Source organism: Lates calcarifer, linkage group LG18 (assembly GCF_001640805.2).
Source record: "Lates calcarifer isolate ASB-BC8 linkage group LG18, TLL_Latcal_v3, whole genome shotgun sequence".
NCBI lineage: Eukaryota > Metazoa > Chordata > Actinopteri > Centropomidae > Lates > Lates calcarifer.
This window is the reverse complement of record NC_066850.1, coordinates 13,369,970-13,397,480: the sequence shown is the minus strand read 5'-3', so window position 1 is coordinate 13,397,480 and position 27,511 is coordinate 13,369,970. Positions and strand designations below refer to the sequence as shown.

Below are 27,511 nucleotides of genomic sequence, written 5' to 3'. Positions count from 1 at the left end.
TAATACTTTTATGATCCATCCTGAACAAGCACTTTTCCTTTTGGTACTTTAAGTGTATTTTGAAGCTATACTTTTGTACTTCTGCCTAAGTATAACTTTGAATGCAGGGCTTTTAGTCGCAATAGAATATTTCTTCCAATTTGTCCCAATTTACTGATATTTTTTAAGCCAGTGATTTTATTTTTTCTTTTATCCCACAGGAAATTGGCTTATCTGTTTTTCCGCTTCTTGTGTTTTTTATTTTGAAAGAGTTGACAGGAAACGTCACTGTTCACCACGTCTAACTTGGCGTCAGACCGAGGCGGCAGCAGGAGGGAGCGGCTCTGATAGAGCGACATCCACAGAGAGTGGAAGAGAGAGAGAGCGAGTGAGAGAGCGAGAGTGAGAGCGCAGCGGAGCGGACGGGTGGATGACTGTAAGTACAGCTTCCTTCCTCTCTTTTCTCTCTTTTCCCCCCTTTCCTCCCTTTTTTGTCTTTCTTCCCTCCATCATATAGATGTAGATTAACCCGAGACAGATCCTGACACTCAGGCGTGGGCAGACAGGGGAGGGAGGGAGACAGGCCGGTGCTCAGCCGAGCTGGGCTGGGTTTGCGGAAGCGACCGACCGGCGGACAGACAGACGGGCGGACGGAGCGGCAGACAGACAGGAGCTCTGTTAATAATAATGATAATAATGACAGTGTGGATGTTAGACACAGGCAGACAGCTGGGTAGCATCATGGCGACTGTCTGTCCGTCTGTGTGTCTGTGTGATCCAGCCCTCAGCTTGTCTCCGGTCCTCCCGGCGGCCGGGGCCTGCTGCCAGACCTGGCCGGTTAGGGAGCGTTCTGAGGCGGCCACAGAGCTGCGGAACTCTCGCTACTCTGCTGGAGAGAAAAAGAGAGGAAGTAACTTAACACAAACTGCGGAGTTTAGGAGTTTGATGGAACCTGTCTGCCTCTCTGGCTGTCTGTCTACCTGTCTGTCTGTGTGCAGTGTATAGACAAGGCTTGGTTTTATTCCTCTGTTGTTGTACTGTCAGCAGCAAACACACACACTCACACACACACACTTGGTATTGACAGGCCCCACCTAGTTGTGGTTGACTCAGGGATCTGTCTCTGTTTGTGTGTCCATCTTTCTCCTCCAACAACTTTACTTTAGTAGATTAACATCACGGTGCCTTCAGTGCCTTCTGGAAAAAGCAGAACTGAGTTCTCATAAAATGTAGGTTCTGTCTGGATTACACAGTAGAGCAGGGCAGAGGTGGAGGAAGTACTCAGTCTTGTACTTAAGTAAATGTACTAATACTGTACTACAGTATGTAAATATTCTGTTTAAAGAGTATAATCAGGAAAATGTATGTCAAGTATCAAAAGTAAAAATATTCAATGCATAATGACATATCTGCTGATTATTTTTTCTGTTCATTGATTAATCCTTTAGTCTATGAAACCTCAAAAATGCGGGTGAAATGCTCGTCGTAACTTCTCAGAGCTCTGTCCTCTCTAAAGATCTTGTTTTGTTCAATAAAATCCCCAAATCTTAATTTTGCAAAGATTTATAACAGAAAAACCTGGAACTCTGTGATATTTGGCAGTGACACCATCTAAATGTTGGTTTTGTCCAAGCAACAGTCCAGACTTCATCATTTTGAAGAAGATGAATTAAAATCATTAAAAAGAAAAAGCAGCAAATCTTCACATTTGACAAGTTGGAACTGTGAATCTTTTTTATTTGTTGTTAAATAATGAATAATAATGTTAAATAATTATCCAAAGTTGCCAATTAATTTTCTGTTAACTGACTAATCATTTCAGCTGTACTTGTAATCACTGTCGGGTAATTTAGTTTATTACAAAACATCATGTTTTATGATAAACTAAATTTGTTTTGGAGAAAAAAATCTTGATTTATAAAGTAAAAAGTAGAATATTTCACTCTGAGTAGTCTCTGGAGTAGAAGTACAAAGTGGAATGAGAAGTAAAGTATAAGTACCTCAGTAGCTGAGGTGTACTAACAAATAAATACAATCCACATCCCAGAGTGATGTCTTCAGATGTCTTGTTTTGTCCGACCATCAGTCCAGCAACAGTCAATCAGAAAAGTAATCAACAGATTAACTGACAGTGAAGATAATGGATCACCGTAAAGCGAGGATGTGATGTTAAACTAAACTGTGATGTTCTGATGGCTCTGTTCATGCTCTTTGTCATGTGACGACTCCCAGGCTGACATCATGTGATCGCTTACATAAATTCTATAGAGAAAGATTTGCCACAGCCCACACCTTGTTTTCTCAACCATCAAAAATGAAACAGTGTGGTGTTTCTTCTGCTTCAAATCCATCTCTGGCCGAGCACAGAAAGAACAGACACAGACGAAAGTGAGCGTATTAACTTTCACTTGCTTCAGCTGAAGTTATAAATTAAATCACAGCTCTCGCACTTTGAAAATTGCACTTGTGTAAATCACATTTCTGACTAATTGCTGAAGCTTACTTTGCTCTTTTACTGCTGTCTCTATTTTTCAGTGATGGTGTGTCATGTCATGTTAGCTGTGCATGTTCAGTCAAGGTACCGCATCATGAACTATGAAGGGAAAATCCAGGTACAGGATCACTCAGGTGGAGACAGAGGTATATGATGGAGTTTTGTTACAGTGTAGAGAGAGAGGTTCAGGCTTTCAGAGTCCAGTGTGGTTCACACAGAAGAATTAAAGACAATCAGCTCATTTAACAGATTCACGTTTCCTTTGTTGGCCTCGCCTGCTGCTGCTTCAGTCACTGACTTCCTTCGAGTCCCTGAACTCGCCTGGACTTGTTGCATCAAACTGGGGAGAGAAGTAGTGAGGCGGGATCTGTTCAGACCTTCAGGCACTGAAATTCATCTCTGCTGAATCTTTGAGTCACCGCGAGCAGCTAAATCTCCACATTAAACACCTTCCTGTTCCACCTCTTCACACACCTTTAGCATCAAGATTATGGTTAGACAGAGGTTATTAACTCATACAGGAACTTTCATCTGTCTGTATGTTTTTCTGACAAAGTGAATAGTCACTGAGAAACTCCATGAATATATGATACTGGATTTTGTGATCTCATTATGTTAAACATGACTTTTTTTAGTTGCACATTTATTTAACCATGTGTCATCAGGGCAGTGGTTATTAGGGTGTTTTATAACTGAAAAGATCTGAACCTAAACCAAAAAATGCTGCATATATCTGATGAAAATGTTTCTTGCTGAGTAAGTTCATGGTAGTGCGTTCCTAGGTGATTGTGAAGTTGTTGCTAGGTGGCTGCAACATTGTGTCTTGATAGTTCTAGAATGTTCAGGGGTGGTTGCTAGGGTGTTGCTACATGGTTGCTAAGTGAGGTGTGTAGCTGTAATGCCATAGCCAGCAAACCAATGATGAAACTGTCAGCACTTAGTTTAAATCAGAATCTAAATATCAGTACAACTGATATATCAGTACAACAGCTGTAGCCTCTATGACTGCAAAAATAAAACTCTTAGGTCATTTAGTGAAGGAAAGTGTATTTTTATTGTATTAATCAGAAATCATATGAGCATTATAGACCTGAAGGAATCAGCCTGTTAATTAACTGAGAAAAAATAAGACAGCTACTTTGATCATCAGTTATCATTTTAGAATTTTTAAGCAAAATTAACACAATTTTAGTTCCAGCTCATCAAATATAATTTATTTGTATTATATCCCTGTAATTGGCTTTTGGGTTGTCGGTCAACCAAACCAGAACATATGAACACATCGGGTTGGAAACTGTGACTTCACACTATCTCCTGTTGTTATATACACCAGTTATTTGATTAATCAGGAATATAATCTGCAAATTAATGAATATAGTCTTTAGTTACAGCCATAGTGTGTTGTGTTTACTGTGTATATTTTTGTGAATTTCCCACATCATTTATAGCCCCAGCGTCACCATCAGTTTCATGGTCAGTTGTCATCTTATCATCCAGCACAGGGGATTCTGGGTAAAATAACACAGTGGAAATATGGCACAGAGAGATGTTAATGTTTGGTCCTGACACCACCTGCTTAGCCACACACACACACACACACACACACACACACACATACACACACTAATGCACACTTATCTCATCACCACGGTAACCATGGCAGACCCTTAACAGATATGAGAGGCTTGGTTGTGTGTGTGTACTTGTACATGTATCTTTGTGTGGATAAATTTGAGTTTTAGACCTCAGGAGTGAGGAACCTTTGGGAACACATTTTGGAGGGATGAGACTTCTGAGGTTTGATATTTAGTTGTGATGTTTAAAGTTAGTCTGAGGGGTTGGGGAATGCATTAACAGTCCTCAGCAAGATGGAAGTACAAACATGTGTGTGTGTGTGTGTGTGTTGTCTCTGTCATGTTGCTTCTTGTTACTTCAACGACACCGGGGGCTACTGTAGCATGACTGGTATGCACACACACACACACACACACACACACACACGCACGCACATACACACACACACACTCACATATACACACACACACATACAGTTTGTGTGTCTCTGGAGGCCTATCTTAACCCAAATCTACTACTTACCTAATCATAATCCTAACCTAAAATGGACCTAAACCCAACCCTACCCTGACTGTCACACTAAAAGTCCTCACACTCATGTTTTATAATTTATCTTACAGGGGGACCTGGTTTTTGTCCCCAAAAGGAAGTTAGGTCCCCACAGAGTGCAGATTTTTGTCCCCACAACAGGAGTAACCCAAGTAAACACACACATGGAAACATAGCAACAGTAACCAGGAGGGATTCCACAGCTGTGACATCACCACCAGCTGTGGTGATCACGTGACCTCACTGTCTTCATTAACTCATCCAGATGCATGCTGGGTAATTATTACCCCCCAGTGAGAGGGAGGAAATCTTCCTCCCTATGTGTATGTGTGTAATTGATGGTTTCACAGCTCCAGGTGCACTGGAAGCAGGAGGCGGGGCTTCTTGTAAAGCAGCTATCTGATTGGCTGTTGGGAAAGTGATGTCCAGGAGTGAAATTAGTAACCTGGTAACCTCTCTGTCTCTCTCTCTCTCCCCCTGTCTCTGTGTTTGTCGGTGTCTCTCGCCCAGCAGACAGACAGTCAGAATGCGTGAATACAAACTGGTTGTTTTAGGATCAGGAGGAGTCGGCAAGTCAGCTCTGGTGAGTTATTGAATCCACTTTACTGTCTCTACTCTGCTGCTTCTATTAAAGGATGAGTCTGTATTTTTCATATTGTTGACAAAAACATCACTGAATGAATCCTGCCCAGAGGTATTGTTTGTGTAAAATGAATGTACAAAATGGCCATTAAAACAGTATACTGAAGCACTTTTTGACCTCATTGTGGTTTGGGGGGTTTACAACCCAAATGATGATTTATTTATTTATTTATTTTGCAACATTGGAAAATTTCACTCAAAATTCCTCAGAAAATGGATCTAAACTGATGTTGGTCTGTTCTGTTTTCCTGTGAATCATCTCCCTCACTCCTTCCGTTCAACACACACACTCACACACACACTGGTGTATGTCTCACTACAATGAAGTGCTTTACTCCAGATGATATAATGGAGATGTGTCAGTGTGTCACATTAATTCCAATCGAATGACTTCCAATGGAGAACAGAACAGAGCTCCATTAACACTACTGCCCTACTTCTCTTTATCTCACTGCCTGTCTCTCTCTCTCTGTCTCTTCCTGTGTGCAGACTGTCCAGTTTGTTCAAGGAATCTTTGTGGAGAAATACGACCCGACGATAGAGGATTCCTACAGGAAGGTAAGACAGCTTCCACCCGTCTGTCTCTCCTTGCTGTATAAAGTCAGTGTCTATGAGCTTGGCGTGGGAGGTGATGTGAAACAGGCTCAGGGTCATCTAAATGCTATTGCTAAATGCTAGTCACCCTAAGAAATAAAATAAAGGAGAAGCATAAACAGGAGGAGTCAAAACTTGTGTGATAATCAGTCACAAAATTATGAGAAAATCAGTTAAATGTTCACTTATTATCTCAAAATTCAGAGGTTTTATCCCAGTCTTTACTCATTACCTCATAATTTTAAAATTTTCTTTTCCTCTTAATTCCGGATGGAGAGAATAAAAAAGGAAATATGTGAGGTAAAAGGAAGAAAAGACTGAGCCCGTCCACTCAGTCCTGTTACAGCCTCATCATGACATTTTCATCAGCACTGTGTCATAAAAAAAGCTGAGAAATGTGGTCACATTTTCCTGCTGACACCACCCATCTGAGACACACAGCAGATGTAAATGAAATGTAGTCTAACTGTGTGAACACACCCAACCTGTCAAATCAACCCTCACATCTTAACTAACCATCTGTAAACTAATATAAACATCAACACTGAATCACCAACTGGTTGTTTTCTGGATCTTTTCTGGTGCAAAATATACAAACAGATGAATCAAACAGATTAAATAAGGATGTGTAGTTTGCTTCATGTAAACCATAAACAAGTACACAGGAAGTGCATTTGTACTAATTTCTACAAGGCCTTATTTTCTCATGTTTCTGGGTGTAGATAGATAGAATATTTATTGTGAAATCCTGACAAATAGCTTGTTAATGATGTTTAGATGAAGCACTGAGGACATGATCTTTCTGTTCACAGCAAGTGGAGGTCGATGGACAGCAGTGTATGTTGGAGATCCTGGACACAGCAGGAACAGTAAGATCTGTCTGTCTGTCTGTCTTCTCTCTCTGACTCTCTCTCTCTCTCTTTCTCTCTCTCTCTGACTCTCTCTCTCTCTCTCTCTCTCTCTCTCTCTCTGTCTGTCTCTGTCTGCCTCCCTGACCATGTGTCTGTCTGTCTTCTCTCTCTCTCTCTCTCTCTCTCTCTCTCTCTGTCTCTGTCTGCCTCCCTGACCACCTGTCTGTCTGTCTGTCTGTCTTTAGGAGCAGTTCACGGCAATGAGAGACCTCTACATGAAGAACGGTCAGGGTTTTGCTCTGGTTTACTCCATCACGGCTCAGTCGACCTTTAACGACCTTCAGGACCTCAGAGAGCAGATCCTCAGAGTGAAGGACACTGAGGACGTACGACACACACACACACACACACATTAGAAACACTTATCAGTAGTTACAGTACAGATCTGGATCAGTTGGGATGTTAGTGTTGTCATGATGACTGGTCAGAGTGTTGTTTTTGGTTGGGTGAAAAGTTGTAACCCTGTATTTATTTCTAACCCCATGAAGCTAACTTCGTAGCTAAAACTCTCTCTCTCTCTCCATATATATATGTATATGTAAAAGGTGAAAATTCTCATCAAAATTTCCTAGAGCTGAAGCTGACATGTATAAATTGATTGTTTTAATCAACCAACAGTCAAAAATAGAAGAGATGTTGAATAAACAATCGTCTAACGTTTAGAAAAGAAGAAAATTCTCACATTTGACGAGCTGGAGCCGGAGAATGTTTGGCAGTTTTGTTTGACAAATGGCTTATGGCTGATAAAATCTGCCCACTTTCAAACAGACAAGGGCTACTACAGTTGATTAGTCTGGTGGTTATTTCCTTCTTTTGTTGACATGTTCATATTGTTTTATCCAAAGCCCAAAGATTTTCATATGTTAAGAAGAACAACTCCTCAAAATGGAGATGCTAGACTTGGCGATTGTTTGGCATTTCTGCTTGAAAAATTGCTTAAATTGCTTATCAAAATTGTTTGATTTGTTGACTAACTCTCTGGCATTTATAAATGAGTTAAATATGAGCAAATTTGATAAAATGATCAAAACTGAACACATTCAAGGGCAATGGTGTGAATTTATCGACTCCCTGTGCAGAATTGTAATCATAAATATTTGGTGCGTCGCTCCAGGTTCCCATGATCCTGGTCGGGAATAAGTGCGACCTGGAGGTGGAGCGTGTGGTGGCCAAAGAGTCAGGCATTGGTCTCGCCCGCCAGTGGAACTCCTGCGCCTTCCTGGAGACCTCGGCCAAGAGCAAGATCAACGTCAACGAGGTAACCGTGCACCCATAGATACACTTAATTTGAATACTTCATATTGCTTTTCAAAATTATAATTTCATGTGACTGTAGCAACACCTAAATATTAATTTGAAGATGAATCTCAGGAATTACTATGGAAACCTTCTTCACATTTTGACTCTTCTCTTTAGAATTTGTTTTCTTTCCTTGTGAATTCTGACTTCCGTGTGTTTGTGTTTGTGTTTGGGTGCAGATCTTCTATGACCTTGTGCGACAGATTAACAGGAAGAGTCCAGTTCCGGGGAAGACTCGCAAAAAGTCCACCTGTCAGCTTCTCTAATGACAGGTAGCTGTGTAGTACACTCGGACATTATTACACACACTTTATCGTACCGACTGTTATTCACTGTTGTTCTCTCCTGCTCCAGTTTTCTGCTCACCTGACCGACAACCAACCAACCAACCAACCAATCACAGGACATCTTCCAAAAGGCCACGCCCCTTTAACACAGTCATGTCATCATCAACATCAGCCACCTCTGACCTCTGTTTCCATGACGACCACATCTCCCATCCCCTCACCACACTGTCTAACGGAGACTGTTGCCTTGGAAACATTAAAACCAAACATCAATAGACTGCGGCGACGGCAATGATGATGATGATGATGAAGATGTTGTTGCAATTGGGGGGTGGGGGTGGGGAGGCTATCCAAACAACTGCCCAAATTTAAACTGCGGTTCCCATCATGCTCACTGCTAGGCCAATTTGCGTTGGGGAGTGGCTTCTTGCTCTTTAATTTTAAATGTTTCTTTCCTTTCCTTTCCTTTTCCTTATTTTCTGGCAGTACGAAGCCGTTCTCATGCAGCTCGACCATAGAGATGTCGCATCTAACATGGCTGACTCTGTGTGTGCGGCTCCGGTCAAACCTGTGGATCCATACAGTGATTATTATTATTATTACAGTGATAATTATGATTCTGTGTGAAAAGATATAAAAGTCATTTAATGTTTTTGTTTTTAATTTTCGGGGTGGGGGGTGGGGTGCGGGTTGGGGGTGCAGCAGGTTGTGGGGTCAGCTCACCGTGTTGGTAGCTTTGGGCTAACTTAAGTTAGCTAACCACTATGGGAGTGACTCGGCAATATTCAAAGAAAATGATTCAGAGAAAATGCTACAAGCTGTTTGTTGGGTGTTACCTTTGTTATCATATTTCTTAAAGAAATCAGTGTGTAATAGCTTTGGGCTACCTCGTTAGCCTTTATGAGCAAATTCTGCTGTTTGTTGATGTTAGCAATTTTAGTATATCCCCTAAGAAAAGGTGGTTGCTGTGGGCAAGCTGCTAGTCTAAGTAGTTTAGGAAATGCACTGGCATTTGTGGAAGGGAATGCTAATGATGCTAACATACTGTTTGTGGACTGTTGACTTTGTTAGCATATTTTTTTTAAAGAAAGTGATCTTTTGGGTACCTAGCAGCAATTAAAATACATTAGAAAATTGTGGGGTTTTAGCATTATTTTTCTTTTTTTCCAAAAAGTAGGATGGGATTTGTTGGCTTCAGGGTAGCTTTTAAGTCCTAGAAACTAATGGGATGTATTAGCAATGTTGTGAATGATTGCTAACAATGCTAACACACTTCTTATGGACTGCTAGAGTTGTGGGTCAGTACATTCACATGCATGTTGATTGCTGTGAGTTAGCTGGTCAGTTACCTGTGGGCTAGCCTCTGGTCCTAGTAGCCAATGGAAATTAGTTGCTCTGAGCTAGTTTTAGAGCCACTCTTTCAAAGACTGAGTGCTTTAGCAAAAATCAAAGTGTGTCTGTAAAGAAATGAATGGGTGCTGTTAGCTATGTGCTAGCTCTTTAAGCCAACAGCTATTGGAATATATTTGATACATTGCAAGAGAATGCTAACAATGCTACATTCTAAAGAAACATGTTTAGTGTGGGCTAACTTGTTAGCAGCACAGTGAGCTGACTTCAGATCTGCTGCTCTGGGCGGACATGTTGCCTTTAGACAGCAGACTCACACTGGTCCAGTACCTTAGCTCTGTGTGTGTTTATGAGTGTGTGTTTTTGTGTGTTTGTGAGTGTAAGTGAGCTGCATTACAACTATGAACCAGGCCAGTTTCTGTAATGACCATTTTGGCCCGGGAGGGGAGGGTTGGGGCTTGTGTTATATTTACTGAGCAGGACAGCCAGACAAGAAAGTGTTGTTCCTGTTTTATTAATCATATTATTACCTGATTATTAATATTATTAACACAATGAGAGGCTGAGAGGGAAACACTGACTTATTGGTCAAAGGTCCTGTTTGCCAACGCCCCCCTTTAACTAATGGGAATATATTAAGCTATCCAGTTGTGGCGGTTCAAACATGGTCAAAAAAAGGTGGTTAGGGTTTGTCCTTCATGTCCTTGCATGTTCAGATTAATGGATGCAGTATTTCATTTAAAAAAAAAACAGAGTGCCAACACCAGAAATTTGAAAGTATCTTGAAATATCACAGAAATCCTCATTTTATTTTGCAGAAATTTAGTTAAAATCTGCAATAGATTTGGATGGAAAACCCGATTATAGTAGCTAAAAGCTAAAAGTAAAGTGTTGGAGAACCGCAGACACGTGGATGGTTCGGTGTTCTCATATGTTAAAGAAGAAAGCTGAGCTAAAAGCTCAGTGTTTCTTTAAAATAGTATCACGGCTGAAGCTGAGAGGGGGTTGGGCTTGAAGCTGAAGCTCCGCCCCAATTTATTGGTGGCGTGGCCTGTGAGGCAGCAGTCATGGAAAACCTTTGTATAATGTGTCTTCTGTTTGAAATGTGAGAGTGGTCATCTTACAGTATGTTGGACCAGTGACCTCTGTGAGTACTGCTGTGCACAGTGTTGTACTACCAGGAGTACAGCAGTACAGTGTGGTGCTGCTGTCAGCATTCTGGTTCTCCTCCAGTACGTTCAGTCATGTAGCATGTTGATGTTTCTGTCAGTACTCAGTCTGACCTCCAGGAGGTGCTGCGACAGTTTGCATGCCAAGCAGAAGCTTTCAAGAGAAAAATCTGTTCGCAGCCATGGCGGGGCATTCCTGTTCATACTAGTATTAGCCAAGTTATCATAACATACAGTAAATGTCAAACAAGTTGGAAAGCCAGTGTTTTCATGGCGGTCGAGCGATTCCCATTGAAAAAGTTCTGGAAAGTAGCTGTACGATAATACTCAAGATGATTATTATATTTCACCTTTGTGCACTTTGTTTAAGTTATTTTTCGAGTACAGTGTTTCTTTGCTGTATTCTTGTATGTCAAGCCATAATGGTCTCATTACTGCCCTACTTTGCAGGTGGGAGAAAACACCCACTGCATATTCAGTGACAGCAATGAGCCTGTTCCATTCTCAGAAACAAACTAAGACTAGCCACACAAAGGTGAAATTTATGCTTCATCACAAGTGTTTTCAAACAGCTTTACAAGAGGAAAGAAGAGAGGATAACTGGTTTGTTTGGCAGTCACAACTATATGAATAATTAATAGATATATAACACACCATAATGTAATTGGAAAGAGAAATTAGGATATTTTTCAGTGTTTATTGATCCATTTATCAACACTTATTATTTATCCTACAAAATTTCCATAACTTGTGTATGCACAGTTTTCATAGAAAGTATTTATGAATATATAAATACCCCATTAATAAATGTAATTTTAATAATAGTGATTACAAGTGTGTTAGACATTGTTAGCAATCACTCATTAAGCAGTTACAGGAGGAGTTTTTGACAAATAGATAAACATTTAAAATGTCCTAATATATATATTCAAATGCGGTTAATTAAATGTGTGTGTACTGTTCATAAATACAAAGTAGGTGTAAATGGGAGTTAAAATTAAATGTTTCCAGATTTTAACACAGTCCCAAACAGGTTTTTGTGTTATGAGTACTCCTAGTGATGAGAACAACCATTTTGCTCGGTGGCTCTCAGAAAAGCCAACAACAGCCAATCAAATTGACACCTTGCCATGGCTGCAATCAGATGTTTCTGGCTTCCAGAGTCACAGAGGCTGCAGTAGCATTCGTCATTTCACACAACTTATAATAATGAAATGTTGTTGAACTCTGTGATCAGATAGTTTTGTGAAAGACTTTTTGTAGATCTAAAATATAATTGCTCAAAATGGCTGCAGTAGCCAGAAAGAAAGAAAGAAATTGTCACTGTTACACAATCTGACAAGTACTTCTTTTGAAGCATACTGAGGCCTTAACAGCTATGGTAAATTGAGGCTGTTAAAAGGCATATTTTTCCTCTTTAAATTAGGAAACATTTTATTTTAAGTCCCCTTGTTTAGCATTCATAAGCAGTATATAAACATTTAATTAATGGTTAATAGTATATTAGAATGTAGTTGTAACCCTAATTAGGTAATGAATGACAATGACAGGTGAAATTTGAAATGTCTACCTACAGCTACATTATAGTGTGTTATAGACTTATATTTATTCAGTGTGTATGTACTGCTAAGCTACGCTAAACACATTCTGGACCTATCTCTGTACTGGACTGAGATTAAACTGGCCATGATACTTTCATCAGTGTAAAGTGACAAACAAGAACGATTCTCCAAATGTCAGACTGCTCCTGTTAATATGTAGATGTGGCACTGAAGAGACGATTGCAGCTGCAGCCGACTGGAATGATTCATTCACAATGAGAAGAAATTATTTTACATTACTGAAATTAATCTGCTTCTTTTTCTCTGTATGGCATGATGACCAGTGAAATGTAAAAGAGACCAGTTCAGCCAGTGAAGTTATCAGGTTAAAATCACATTCCCACTCTGCTGAATCATTTCAGTTCAGCTGTGAGAGGGATTTTTTTCAAAACTGGTATAAAATTGGTCTGAACTGGTTTCTTCCAGAACAGAAACCCACAGCAGCAGCGGGAGGTAGGGGATTGGGAGGGGACGGGGAGGGGGGGGTGAAGCCAAATGTAAAGTAAAAACTAAAAAGCCTTAAATGAATAAAAGTGGTGCAATTTTGTAACAGCAAACTGTGATACTGAGTCATTCTGCATAACAAAGATAGATAGATAGATAGACACTGTTTATAGCTGCATGTCGCCATCTGGTGGATGAGTTTTGTAAAGTCATGCAGCTTTTTAGTTCAGATACAAAGTGAGGAAACACTTTCATACAGAGAAACAACAGCAGAGCAGAAACAAAACAGAATTTAATTTCTTATATATTTTTTTATATTTCTATATACTTCACTATTATTTAATATTAATATAATATTAATATAAATTACATTTTGGATAACACATCAAACAAAAAGAATAAAGATAATTTATGTGAAATAATAGTACAGCATTATACATGACAAGCTGACTTTTACATGGTCTTAGAGTATATGTATGTATATGTATATGTACATAGATAAAATTTAAGTGCAGAACCAATATGACATAATAAACCTAGTATATATAATAATAGTATTTATATTAGTCTATTTATAATATACAGAAAATATGTTTTGCTCTTTTTTGTTTAATACAAATGTGTGCCTGAAATCAACAACTATTTTATTTTATTTTACAGCTGACGTCACTCATCCAGCAACCGTTTTCTGCTATCGCGCCTGCGCATGACGCTGAGCTGCCATGGCAACGGCGACAAGCGGCACCTGAAGCTGAGGAGAAGCTTAGCCGCCGGTTAGCGGTTAGCATGCTGGTTGGGTTAATAGTAACTTAACTAGTCGTACAATGTTAAATCAACTAGTTAACAAACCTCTCTCGGTCGTGTGATGGCTCGTCGTGCACGGTCAGCAGTGAGAGCGCCATGACTGTCCGCTTCAAGGTAAAACAACAATAACAAGAACAGGTGTTAGCATTAGCAGCAGGTTAGCCAAACAAAGTGATGCTAACGGACATAACATTTAATTTAGATTTATAAACTGGTTTATAAAAATACCCCACAGTTTTAGTTCTAATGAACCGGTCTGACCCCAGTTTACCGGACAGAACCCTGCACGAGACTGCAGAGTCAGGATTAATGTGATTTAATCTGATGCAATCAGCTAATCCAGCTAATCAGGGTTAGATAGATACAGTTGACTAGATAGATATGTATTATACACATAAATGATGCGCACAATAAGTAAAATTCAAACCCACAATTCTTTGTTTTTTTCACTGGAAGTAGTCTACATGTCTTGTGCATTATTTTAACACTTAGTTTTAATTGAACCACATTTGGCTACACAACCTGGATTTGTGAGGAGCCACCAAACACAACTATCTTTGTGTGTCTGTCTGTTTGTGTTAGTGTAAGAGTGAATACCAGAAAAACTACGCGGTTCCCCGGTCCAGAAGTGTGTCTCCTCAGCGCTGCACCCCTTTGGCCGGCCTTCGCTCGGACCAGATGGGTAAGAGGAGTCCTGATGTGGACAGAGGAGAATTGGACAAAGTTTAGTGTGAAATTGTTGCAGATACAGGAGAGTGTGAAGTTTGTACTTGATTTTTCTGCTTTCCTGCCACAAGGATGAAGGTCTGAACCTAAGGTGTTGTATATTTGGCAGTTTTACAAATGCAGAAAACTAATACTCAGCTCCCTCACTGAATCCAGAATCTCTAAATATGGAAATATTTTTTTATTTCATAAATTTAACTACTGCACACAAGATCTTCTTCAAGGTCTTCTACACCACATATCAGTGTTTGTGTAATGCAGGCTTTAAGTTTCCACATCATACTTCTCTAGGTTTCCTATTAGACCAGTACACGCCTTAAACTCTGATCCTAGGTTAGTATTCTAACATTAACCAAAACACATTTTTGAGTCTGAGATGGTCTTTGAGCACCTCAGATCATCTACAATTACCAGGGTTGATTTATAAATATGAAATATGAAATGAAAGGATTTTATCAATATTAATCATATAGTCTAAAATTACAGCTTTTTTCTTTAATGTGTGTGTCTCAGGTATCAGCAGAGAACCAAGTCTCCAGCGTCGGAAGAAGCTTGGTTCCGGTGGTCTTGCTCAGTCCTGCACTTCTCTTCTCTGTCCATCAGATCCACAGCATTCCCTCTCTGAACCAACTCATGCTCGTGCTCACAGAAAAGTGCCCTCTGTTGGTAAGAAGTCCATGTCAACAATATACTGTACTGTACATATGATGTAGCTGAAGACAAATGGTTTATTGTTCCAGCTTTTGTAAGTGTAACAAGAAACTTCAGGACAGAAACAATGAACTAGGCTTGTGGTGATTAAGAACCAGTGTCATCATTACGTAGTATGTCCATTAGAGAACACTGACAAGAATAAAATTATCTTGAAACTGCGAAAAAGCCGCCATTTAACATGTGAATATATCAGAATCCTTTGTGAGTTAATAAAGTTTTTTTATGAATGAATTCCTTCCTCTCCACCTCTTCTTCAGCAGCCTCCAAGAGCCGCTCTGCCCTCAGGAAGGAGCCTTCCCTGGACCCAGAACCTCCAACACCTCCTGAATCCCGAGCAGACCCTGAATCTCCTGAACAACCAGAAACTCCAGCAGGACCAAGACCTGCTGCAGATCCAGGACGTCCAGAGAGGCCACAACGTGCTGCCACAGCTATCAGCAGAACCAGGAACAGCTGGAAAATCTGGTAAATACACAACCAGCCTCCCTTTGACAGTGGCACCTGATGGACATCGGCCCTCGGCCAATGAGGTGAGCTAGCTGAAACCTGTGTCTGGTTTTGTTTTCAAAAGCAAAAGTTCTTAATGGAAACTATCAGGATTAACAGGATCTCCTCATTTGTATTGCAGGGTGAACATGCTATGCGGTGGAGGGCGGGGCTGAGGTCAGGAGGTCAAAGGTCAGGAGGTCATAGGTCAGAGTACCACAGACAGTTCAGCTGGAAGAAACCTATACAAGTTGCTTCACCTATACTGTCTGCAGAGCAGGTATGATGCTACTAAATGCTATGAAAAACTATGAAATACTACAACACATTACACTCATACTGACTACAGGACAGGTACAAAAATACTTCCAAACACTGGTAAATATGGTCTGATATCACATCAATAAAAATATACCAGTGACTCAAACGATGCAGGATAATCCACAGATTAATCAATAAAGAAAAGAAGTAAAAACTAAAGAAAATTGTTTTAGTGTGTAATTTATCAGCTGGAGCAGGAGATTTGACACCAGTTTACAGATCTGTAGTTCAGCTGAGTGTCCACTAGGTGGCAGTAGAGTGTTAGCTGATGAGTTCATTGGTAACACATTGTTATTGATACAACTGAGTATCAATACCCAGTCATTGTTCTTTGATTGATTAGTATTTAAGTGACTGGCCATTGCTGCTGACTTTGTCCCCCTCAACCCGTCCCTGCAGGTGCTGTATTCCAGCAACAGGTCTGTCCCTCCCTTTAAGAAAAACCCAGTATCCATGGAAACAGAGTATCGGAGGAGCTTCCAGGGTCTGGCCCTTCCCACTGGACCTCGTCTTCGCAAACATTTGGAACATCAGCGAACCCCACTATTCCACACTCACATGGTATCTAAATACACAACCCCCCCCCACACACACAGAGCTGCCTCCTGCCTCTGTACTCTGCTAATGAAGGTCTGATGACTTATATTGTCTTTCCTGTTCTGCCAGTTCAGTTTGTACTTGACATATAAACTGAACCTCATTTCCACTGAGTGACCTTCTAATGGTCTGGTCGGGTTCACAGTTGACTCCTTGTTCTACCTTCTATATTTACTTTTCTCCATTGAAAGCTTTTTTTTAACTTTAAAAAAATCAAGTTGTTAAATCCTCTTGTGCTTTGTTGCAAGTTTGACCAGACACACAGGAGTTTAAAATATGTGTCCATTAATAAACAAGTTGGATTTATAGCCACTGAATGTCTCTATTCTGATTGGCTGACAAATGTTGATTTAACTTTTAGTGACCAAACAGTAAAACCAGTCACCTGTAACGTATGCATTTGTTTTCAGCTCCAATTTAATGACTCAGTGTTAAACTGTAGCTAAGCTGCTCTGAGTTTTCCCTAAAGAGCAAACACACATTAAAATTATTATTCAGATGTTAATTTACTGTTACTAAGTCAGTATCTTAACAACCCCCAACCCCTCCTTTCACTAACTGTCAAGTATTGTGTTGTGTGGCAGCCAGTGGCACAGGAAACACTGCACAGATAAAAAATGCATATAAAATTAGCAGATTCTGGAGGCACATGTCCTGCAGTCAGTCAGGAAAGTGAAAGTGAAAAGAGGCTGGTTTCTACAGCATGACAAAGATCCAAAGCAGACTTCAGAATCCACCATGAACCAAACTCCACTCACAAAAACAGTAATTTGACCTTGCAGAACAGAGGAGCTGCTACAGATCAAGGCAGTGGTAATCCAAAAGCTCCTGTGTTTTGCTTGGTAAGATTCCTGTTTTTGTCAATGGAGTCTGGTAGTGATATATAGTGATGTTTCTGGTTAAACAAAAAGGATTGATTGATTTGATAGAAAGGTCTGTCTCTGTAGGAATCCTATCCATACTTAAAATAACAATCTGAGCCTTTCAGTGGTAAAAATACTTTTCAAAAAAATACAATTCAAATTTTTATCAGCTTTTATGACTATGATCTCAGCAACCATAGTAAGCAACATAATTTCTAACATCACATAATTTTTACATTTATAAAAACATCTATAACAAACCTGTTGCGTAAACCCTGTTCGAATAATTCATTTCTAAAAATACACAATTCTATTTAAATTAATCATTGATGTCTATAAAAATACATTACCATAATGGGAACTACACTTTAGTTCCCATTAGATTACATTATAGCAGCTGTTTGCAGGGACCAGGTGACTGGTTCCAAAGATTAATCATTTGCACCCAAAACATGGGAAAATAAGGCCCAGGTTAAAAAAATCACAGAGTCTTTGCAATAAAATCTCTGACGGAGTTGTTTTCATGTCCAGACAAACAAAAAGAGGAGGGAGGAGTCACATAAGAAGAGCCGCCAAGTACATAATGGACTCACCCCTCAGAAAGATGACACCACGCCCCCTCCTCCTCAGGTGCAGAGAGGACACAGGTGTGTGTTTTTGTGTGTCTGTGCATGTGTGTTACTATTTAGTGTGAATCTACTATGTTTATGACGTCGTCTGTCTGTCTGACAGGATGTTGACAGAGTATCAGTCCAGCTTTCGTTCTCCTCTCTGCAGGATCTCAGAAGAAGGTGCAGCCATGGACAGCGACGCCCCTCAGGTAAGGATTCAGTATTATGAGGGGGGTGGAGCGGGGTCGGTTACTATCTTTATTACTGGACTCATTTATCAAGAGCCGAAATGAAACCAGACTCATTGGTTCTGATCTAGAAGTAAGAAAATCTCATTTAACACCCCACTGACGTGTAACTGAAGCCAGCAGCTGTCTGTCTTCTTCTCCTGCTGAGGCCTGAGAACTCATGGCTGGAGATACCAGCTTTTGTAATCAATTAACACTAACAAAACAAAATAAAAAGACCTTTAACCAAGTTTCTTCAAAGAACCTCATATGTCTCAGAAAGCAGACTGTACTGTTTTCTAAAAACACTATTAATGGCTTCTACACAGGAGTTTCATATGAATGAAGTTTAATGATGTTGAATGGTGAGTGTATGAAGGTTAAAAATACTGTGCTTGTTCAATATGATCTATTATCTATTAAATTTCTGTGTTTAATCATGTGTAACAATAAACTCTGGAAACATTCCCACACTCTTTGGACCAAGTCAGATCACAAAGGTTTCAGTTTCTAATCACAGCTGCTGTAATGGAGCTGATTTGTCTTGAATATAATAAAATACACTCCAGGAACAAGCTTCAGTAAAGAAATGCTGGATGAGAGACTGTACTGAGTTACAGAAACTGCAGCCTTGCTCAATCACAGGTGGAAATATCCACCTTTAAACGATTCCTGAACATCTTGAATCCAGGCTTTTAAAGAAGTAGTGTCAGGTGTTTGTAGGGAAGATAAACCGCCACATTTCATTAAAAAAATGATCCAAGTCTGCACACTGACAAAAATGTTGACTATTCAGATCATACATGTGCACCGGGTGAGAAAAAAGTGAATGTTTCAATCCTCAGCACAATTTATGGACCAGATTATTAGACAAATGTGTTTGTGGCTCTCAGCTCTGAGTCCACTGGTTCTCATAGAACATGGGTAAATATAAAAAACATTTGCTGGAGACTATTTTCAGCTGTGGATGAACCCACGTTCAGTGCAGTAGTGAATATTTGGTGCAGCAGGACAGTGTGTGTGAGACTAAGTCTAAATAAACTACAGTGTGTGTTCCTGGCGAAGGAACACGTTACTCAGAGCAACACTGATGTGTTTTTAATAGTTTTTGAAAAGTATTTGTATTTGCTATAGAGACATTCATTGTTGTTTTGGTCTTTTCGTGGATTTGTTGGCAGTACTTCATTTTTTTTCAACCTCTGCAACTCTGCAAGCACTTTGTCCACTTGCAGAGTGAAACCTGTGGGACAGATCAATACCTCTCTGATCAGACTCACTGATGTGGTAGTCAGGGCAACTGCACAGTGTGGCACAATGGCCATCTGCAAGCTAAACTGTGTGTGTGTTCTGTGTCTGTGTGTTTGTGTGTGTTGTATGTTAGTGTGTGTTGTGTGTTAGTGTGTTAGTGTGTGTTGTGTGTGTTGTGTGTGTTGCTGATGGAAAACCCAAGTGCTGAGTGTCAGCAGTGAAACCACAGAGCTTCATTTCAGAGAAACAACTCACTGTTAGTCACACAAACACATATACAGGTAGGTTCCCACCAGTCCTGTGGAAAGTGTCGTTGAGGAGGGGGCAGCTGCCTCTGCAAGATTAAATGCTTTTTTATTTTTCTGCATAAAATCTGCAGATTGTAACTGACACCAGATCAGCTGAAAACATCAAACCGCATCGTGTTTGCACTGATCCACAAACTGCTTACAGGTATTCCCTGAAGTTTCTACAACTGTTAGTTTTAAGTTATTGTTAATATTTTAAGAATATTTTTACCTATCTGTATGGGACATTGTTGTTACATAGTGGGCCTGTGGGTCCTGCTTTGGACTCAGGCCCCTAGCTCCTTCAGGAGATCTAAATGCTGCAGAATACACTGATAATTACAGCAGTGCTATTCCAGTTCTGTGTCAATAGTTTGCAGCAGTGTGGAAGAAATCGAGTGACCTGCACAGACTCGGACCTCAACCACATCTGAACACTGACTGCAGTCAGGACCTTATCCCCCAGTGTTTGACCTCCAGTGTTTGAACTCCAGTTGTCTTATTCAGATTCAAGAGCATGAATGAAAACCATAGGTAGCATGAGGAAAAAATCTAAATTGAATCAGGACAACAGATTAAGATGCAGTAAAGAAAACAAGATAAAAAATAAACCAGTAACTGACAATGACAAAATTAAGAGGCAACCTCAGACTGACTTAAAATGAGATAAAAAAAAAAGACCAGTCTTCAACTTTGATCTAAAATTGTCAGTGGTATGAATGTGAGTGTGAATGGTTGTTAATCTGTCCAGGGTGTTCCCCGCCTCTCGCCACTGTCAGCTGGGAAAAGCTCCAGTCTGGTTCTGCTCTTAAAAGGAGCTTTATTCTTACCACTGTTGCCTAGTGCTGCTCATGGTGGGAATTGTTGGGTCTCCCTTTGTAAATATTATAATATGAAGAGTGCGGTCTAGACCTGTTCTGTATGAAAAGCGCCTCGAGATATCTTCTGTTGTGATTTATATAAATAAAAATTGACATGAACGCTGTAGACAAGAGCCTGGGTGAGTTTTATGGATGTGTGCTGTTGCAGTTTATTTGATGGGAGCTGTAGTTTTTTCTGTTCTCACCATGTAATTGTTGTTTAATTTTCTTAAAATCATGAAGGTTTAAATGTTTAACAACAGCTGCTGCATTGGAGCTGGTTTGTCTCAGAATACAGAAAAGTAAACTCCAGGAATGAGTTTTAGTTTTTTACAGAAAGTCTGATTTTAAAAATGCTGATTCTACTGAGCTACAGAAGCTTGTGCAGCAGAGGTCTGACAGGACGTGACGTCTGAGCTCTCTCTTGATTCCAGGCAGTCAGTTACAACACGTCGTTTTAATCACATCACACATGTGGCCTGATTTACTGCAGATTTATCATATTGCACAACCAGCTGATGACAAGCAAAATCACTTCTTAAAATTGAGTAAGACACCTGAAGAGAGCCGTTTCTGAAACATTAAAGAATTAGTTTTGAATTTCAGTAACAGTTTATTCTTGGCCTGCGTCTGCACAGTAACGATGCTGCAGCCTCTTCCAATCGCACACGATCAATTGTAAATAAACCAACTGAATGAAACTCCAGCGATCAATGAATTCGTGGCTGATGTGTAACCGTCCGATTAACTTTCCATCCTGTGGTGAGAGTCTGGTCTGTGAAGAGTTTCACAATGTGGAGGGAAGCTGTGAGCTGACGTCACCAGCTGCCTGTTCAGAGGAAACAATAAAACCTCCACAGACCCAGAGACGCTGTCACTCGGCGGTGTGTCAGCGGACAGATGTGCAGCGTCAGGCTTACGGCTCTTGTTGGGGTTTAGATTTAGGTTGGGGACAGGCTGAGGTTAGCTTTGAAAACAGGGCTGGGGTTATCCAGGGTTTGGACTGGGGTCAGGGTCAGGTTAGTGGTGGGGTTATTAGAATTGACAGCATGAGCTGACGTGGTTGTGGCAAAGTTGATGGATGTATGATTTAATGATTTGCCCTTAAATTTTAACTGGCTTTGGTTCGACAACCAGACCACACAAATGAAACCAGGTGTGATCACACAAACCTTTTTATCATTTCTTCAGTAAATTTTCCTTTCAGCATCATGTACATGGATTTTTCTTATTTTAAATATTTCTTAGTTCAACCAGACACATCACTACATATCACTACCAGACTCCATTGACAAAAACAGGACTTTTACAAAGCAGAACACAGGAGCTGCTGAAATACCACTGCCTCCATCTGTTAGATTGTGTAAAGTATTCAGATCCTTAGTAACATACAACATAATAACACAAATTAACCGATTGTGACAGCTGTATACCAGCAACTCCTGGCGAGAAGGGCTGGTAGGGAGCAACAATTATGTTGTATTTCCCTAAAATCTTGCGTATAAACAAACTTAGCGGGCATGTTGTCACGATGAAGCACCTAGTTGCTGTCACGTCAGGTTGTTTGCTCTGAAGACACAGTAGATCTGACTCTGACTGCTGTTAAGTCTCTTGGTCGTACCGTAGACCCAACTCTCAGGTCGTGCCAGGTCTGTTGACAGAGATCCTCGCAGACTATAGCACGGTGCTGCTTCTGCTCTGTGGTGAAATCACAAATGCGCAGCTGCAAGTGGTCACAAAAATGCATGTAACACAGGCTGATGTTGATCATCTCACTCACGACTCATGATAGTTATTGCTCGCACTTACTGTGCTGTGCTCCATTTGTTGGCTGCAGGAACAGTCTCAGACCTTACTGATCATACATCCTACAGAATACAAAGCCTGTTGCTTCATTCGATTTTGTATCTTTGACATACATGTATATTCAAAACCGAACAAATATAATGCTGAAAAAAGCTCTGTAGTACTTCCTCTGCTGAGGATTTGAATCTTTCACCACAGTTTAGAAACAGCTGAGAAAATCCAAAGATTTAAATCTGCTTTTATCAAAAACCTCCAGCTCTGCTATTGAACAGTTATTCTTTTATTTGTATTGAAAATTTCAGGCTGGTAAAAACCTCTGACTGTAAATGCTGCTTCATTACAAAGAAATCACTCAGCTGATGTTTGTGAAATATATTTGACAGAAGTGGGGTGAGACGTCTGTTCCCGTCCAGGCGAAGGAGCTGAGGCAGAAGGCCTTGTCGTACCGCCGTCGAGCCTGGGGAACCAACTTCTCCAGAGACCACCTGAACCAGCTGCAGTCTGAACACAACGCTCTGTGGGAGCCCACGGACACCACAAACTCAGCTACTGACACCCCCACCCCCCGCCTGACCTTTGACCTCTGTCAGGATCCAGACAGCTGCAGTACTTCCTGCGTGGAGGCTCTGGACCTCGCCAGGTGAGAGACACAGTGGGTGGAGTAGAATCATCATCATCGGTCTGAAAACTCCTCTGAGCTGATTTCTCGGGGTCGGGGTGTTTTGTTTGCAGCTGCTCCAGTCACTCCAGTAAGAGATCGTCTGTTGTGGGTCCAGGAGAAATACACAACACAAACAAAAGCACACAAACAAAAGCACAAATGAAAGCACAACCACCTCCAAGTCATCCTGCTGAAAGACGCACAGCCTGGGAAGAGGAAAAGGAAGAAGAAGAAAAAGAAGAAGAAAATACAGATGAGTAAGTTTTTCTCTTCAGATTCTGCTCGACTTTGACCTGATGTGAACCATGACTGTGAAACAGTTTTTTTTGATGATTTAAATTAATTCAAACCCTGGTTGAACAGATCAACATGTCATCTTTTTTTGTTTTTATTGAATCTCTTGGGGATTTTATGAATTTGTTAAATAGTAAACAGAGAGAGGACAGGATAATCTGCAACAATTCACAGACCTAAACCGGCGACACTGAAGCTCATGGTCAACGCATTAAACACAGAGTATGTAGTTTCTGCTGCTAGCAGTCTTACAATCAAAACAATAACAGAAGACATGGTTGAATGACATGAAGTGGTGTGGGTGGATCATGGGAATTGTCGTCACATAAAATATTGGGTTAAAATCCACCAAGATCTAAAAACTGTATCTTAAAATGACACTTAAACTGGATATAAAGTCAGTTTTGACATGTGCACAAAGAGGATATGAGGACCAAATGATATGAACTGTTACTTTGATTAAAATCACAGATATTTCTAGGTTTAAAATCACTGGAAACATTTGGGATAATGTAAGAACACAGCTTAACATATAATATATATAACATAGATCTAGTGCTTTTAGACGTTCAGGAATCAGGTCAATCTGCAGTTGCACTGAATCTGTTCATCCTGATACAAATATCTGAAACTGTGTCGTCCCGTCAAACTCACATCAAAGCTTTCTGTAGCCGCGCTGCTTCTCAGGAACTGGCACTGTGTGTGTGTGTGTGTGTGTGTGTGTGTTGTGCAGGGAGGAGGGGAGGTTACCGACTCCCAGGCTGAAGATGAGACCAGTTCAGAGAACTCACCACGACCTCACCACACCTGCCACCGGTACACACACACATACACACAAACACACACACACATACTCAGCTTTGACCACTGAGCTCTGAACTCTGTTTGTCTAACAGGAGGCGCTATTCTAGTGGGAAAACCAAAGAACAGTGATGACTCTTCTCCACACAGACAACAGGTGATGTAATGTTACAGAGTTTCACACACATCACACAACATCCTGGAAAACCTGGAAACTGGTGTGAACACACAAAAAACCATGAAATCCTCCAAATATTCAGTTAATGACAACATATGACAGAGGAAAATCTTCTCTCTTCAGAGGCTGAAATCTGCAAATATCTGACATTTTTCACTATTATACCTGAAAAATGACTATAACAATTTATCACTCAACAATTAATCTTTTCTGTCAATCGACTGATTGATTCATTGACTGATCGCCTCAGCTCCTGTCAGGATTTGATGCTCGCTGGTTTGTTTTTCCTGCAGATGTGTGTAGAGATATGGCAGCGATGTGTGGACATGTCTGTTGTGTTTCTGTCCTCAGAGGTGTGGGTCAGCTGTTTCCATGGCAGCAGGGGCGGACGCCGTGGTCAACACTCCAGTCAAGCAGACAGAGGCGTGGTCAGAGAATAACCACCCCCACCCTCCATCATCTGGCTCCTCCCCTGACCACAAACAAGTCTCTAAACCAATCAGGATGAAGCAACTCCCTACATCACATGTAGCCCCGCCCCCTCTGGTATCACCCCCACTGCATGGAATCCAGGGCACCCTGAGACACCCCGACTTCCAACACAACGGTGAGACTCTGGGACTGGTACTAACAATGAATGAAGGAGTGTTTTATTTCATGTGTGGTTATTTACACGATCCATCGCTCACTGAGTTATTCAGACCTCAGTGGTTTTCTTCTTGGACTCTGTTTGCAGAGGTCGACCTCATGCACCAGTCTGAACAGGTTTATTGGACTAAAGCTTGAGTCAATTTAGTTCATTTGAGTCTTGTGATGAAAATAATGAGCAGTCTTTAGCTCTCAGACACGTCTCCTCCTTTTTAAATGACCAGAGAAGGTAAAGAAGTTTTTTTTGCTGTTCACCTGCTACAGACTGAGAAACAGCTGCTACAGTGATGTGACAGAGGGAATCAGGACAAATTAAGTCCACCTTTACAGCCTTGTTGTGTTTCTACTCACTCTTTTAAACTATCACTAACTTTCTAAGAAGAAAGGCTTTTGTAGAAGAGGTCAGAGCTAAATGAAACGACAAGGTGGAAGCTTAGTGGTGGAGACGATGTTGTGACTGTGGTGTAGTTGGTTTATAGACTAACATTAGCTTTTTACTAATGGAGATTGTATTTAGACTTCAAACATCAGAACAGTGAAGATTATCTGATGAACAAAACATTTGAGTATGAAACTTTTGTTGGTCACAGTTTATTTTCTCTAATAATCCAAAACCCAATGAAAAAATCTCATTAGCTTTTTGGGGAGGGAACCAAGGTGATACAAAAACATGTCATCCCTGCACCGCTCTGTTGTTTAAAGAACGTGAATGAAACGCAAGACAACAACACAGAAACTCCACCACCCTCTAGTGTTTGGTGCTGTAACTATGTTGATAACAACATAGGCTCTGTGTGGATCCTACACAGAGCTTTCAGATGAGGTAGAATTTGTTATAGTTGACTGAAGACTGAGTCCAGTACAGACCAGAACACTTTATATGTTGTTGATGAGTTATATTGACATTCTGAATCATGGTGTACCTGTGTCTCCTCAGGTGAGCTGGGTTTGAGGTTCAGGGAGCTGCAGTGTTCAGAAGGAGGCTGCGGCTCTGATGAAGGTGAATCTCTTCAACCTTTATTAACAGTAGCACTCACTGCTGTTTACAAAACTAAATACATTTTTTTACCTCCATCTCATTGCCCAGATGACCGACTCTCAGTGATGTCATGGCGTTCGGCGGCCTCCTGCTCCATGGCGTCTGCTGTCCTGGAGCGCGCTCAGAAGAGACGAGAGAACTTCTGGGGGAAGAGATGACCTCTGACCTCCTGACCCCAAACAGGTCACCGCTGTCGTGGAGTGGTTAGTTTAGCGATCATCGCTGTAATTACTCAGAGTAATGTATTTTTATAGACATCAGTGATTAATTTAAATAGAATCATGTATTTTTTATAGAAGAATTATTCGATCAGGGTTTACACAACAGGTTTGTTATAGATGTTTTTATAAATGTAATAATTAGGTGATGTTAGAAATTATGTTGCTTACTATGATTGCTGAGATCATAGTCATAAAAGCTTTTGTATGTTATTACAAACTGATAAAAATTTGAATTGAAGTTAGAAAAAGCAGTAAAAGTGCTTGTTTTTACCACTGACAGGTTCATATTGTTATTAGTGTCTGACATCATAGACGGGATTCCTACAGAGATAGACCTTTTTATTAAAGAGTAAGATCCTTTGTGTTTAACCAGAAACATCACTATATATCACTACCAGACTCCATTGACAAAAACAGGAATTTTACCAAGCAAAACACAGGAGTTGTTTAGATGATTTAAGGATCTGAATACTTCTTCTACCACTGAAAGTCACACAATAACACAAACTAACTAACAGATGGAGGCAGTGGTATTCCAGCAGCTCCTGTTTTCTGCTCCAGTCTGGTAGTGATAAAACAGCTATTTCAGGCAGATATATAATAATTAATAAACAAATCAGGATTGTCAGTAGTAACAGTCAGAAGTACCTCTGCAGGTCAAATCCACTGTATTCTATTTCAGACAACTTTATTTAACTGGGAATTAACGGCAAAATTCCTGAAACTATTTTTCCCACACCTCCTAAACGTTTCCGTCTGACGGCGTTAGAGCTCTGACATCATGTGAAAGGTCGAAGTGGAAGAGGAACAAACATCATTCTACATCACTTCCTCTGGACAGAGAGGACGGATTACCCAGCAACTCACTACATACACTATACAAATACACAATACACACACACACACACACACACACACACACACACACACACACACACACACACACACACGGTTAGCCAGGTATGAAGTGCAGTTAAACCAGCTGAGTGTGAATTCCCCTCATAACAATGTACAGGTCAGAACAAACAATGTAAAGCTGAGGGTGTGGGCTCTCCTGTGATTTCATCATTATAACTGCTCTATAGTTTGACTCAAGGAGTGTGTTAGAAGTCATTAAACAGTCATGAATAATATTATATGTGACTTTTAATTTTATAAGATCTAAAAATGTCATTTGATGATTAGTGTCTACGATTTTTCTTTTTTTTTTTTTGCTCTACACTGC

General features: G+C 40.4%; 2 protein-coding genes across 3 annotated transcripts; both read left to right on the top strand.

Annotated features, from left to right (window-relative positions):
* The first annotated feature begins 252 nt into the window (after positions 1-252).
* On the top strand, positions 253-11,867 carry LOC108901386 (ras-related protein Rap-1b). 2 transcript variants are annotated; one of them, XM_018702854.2, is made up of 8 exons: positions 253-415; positions 5,111-5,180; positions 5,729-5,797; positions 6,646-6,702; positions 6,930-7,070; positions 7,859-8,002; positions 8,223-8,315; positions 8,398-11,867. In XM_018702854.2, exons 2-7 carry the CDS (start codon positions 5,124-5,126, stop codon positions 8,307-8,309), a joined length of 555 nt encoding a protein of 184 aa, XP_018558370.1. In that variant the 5' UTR covers positions 253-415; positions 5,111-5,123; the 3' UTR covers positions 8,310-8,315; positions 8,398-11,867. The 2 variants fall into 2 exon arrangements, with proteins under 2 accessions (XP_018558370.1, XP_018558371.1); XM_018702855.2 differs by having other exon boundaries at positions 264-415; positions 5,108-5,180.
* Positions 11,868-13,515: 1,648 nt separating this feature from the next.
* Positions 13,516-27,422, top strand: mdm1 (Mdm1 nuclear protein). Its single transcript, XM_051077877.1, has 15 exons — positions 13,516-13,812; positions 14,281-14,380; positions 14,938-15,086; positions 15,396-15,668; positions 15,767-15,904; positions 16,345-16,506; positions 17,937-18,052; positions 18,138-18,225; positions 22,828-23,084; positions 23,177-23,362; positions 24,133-24,215; positions 24,296-24,357; positions 24,730-24,985; positions 25,964-26,026; positions 26,114-27,422. The coding sequence occupies exons 1-15, from the start codon at positions 13,795-13,797 to the stop codon at positions 26,221-26,223; spliced, it is 2,061 nt and encodes a 686-aa protein (XP_050933834.1). The 5' UTR covers positions 13,516-13,794; the 3' UTR covers positions 26,224-27,422.
* The last annotated feature ends 89 nt before the right edge of the window (positions 27,423-27,511 follow it).

What these genes read in the sequence shown, in the direction of transcription:
- mdm1 (XM_051077877.1), top strand. An exon ending in CAGGTGCAGAGAGGACACAG is followed by an intron (nt 18,053 to 18,137) that starts GTGTGTGTTTTT and finishes TCTGTCTGACAG; the next exon opens with GATGTTGACAGAGTATCAGT. An exon ending in GAGGCTCTGGACCTCGCCAG is followed by an intron (nt 23,085 to 23,176) that starts GTGAGAGACACA and finishes TTTTGTTTGCAG; the next exon opens with CTGCTCCAGTCACTCCAGTA.
- LOC108901386 (XM_018702854.2), top strand. Translation starts at nt 5,124, where the DNA reads ATGCGTGAATACAAACTGGTTGTTTTAGGATCAGGAGGAGTCGGCAAG. An exon ending in TAGAGGATTCCTACAGGAAG is followed by an intron (nt 5,798 to 6,645) that starts GTAAGACAGCTT and finishes TTCTGTTCACAG; the next exon opens with CAAGTGGAGGTCGATGGACA. An exon ending in GAGTGAAGGACACTGAGGAC is followed by an intron (nt 7,071 to 7,858) that starts GTACGACACACA and finishes GCGTCGCTCCAG; the next exon opens with GTTCCCATGATCCTGGTCGG.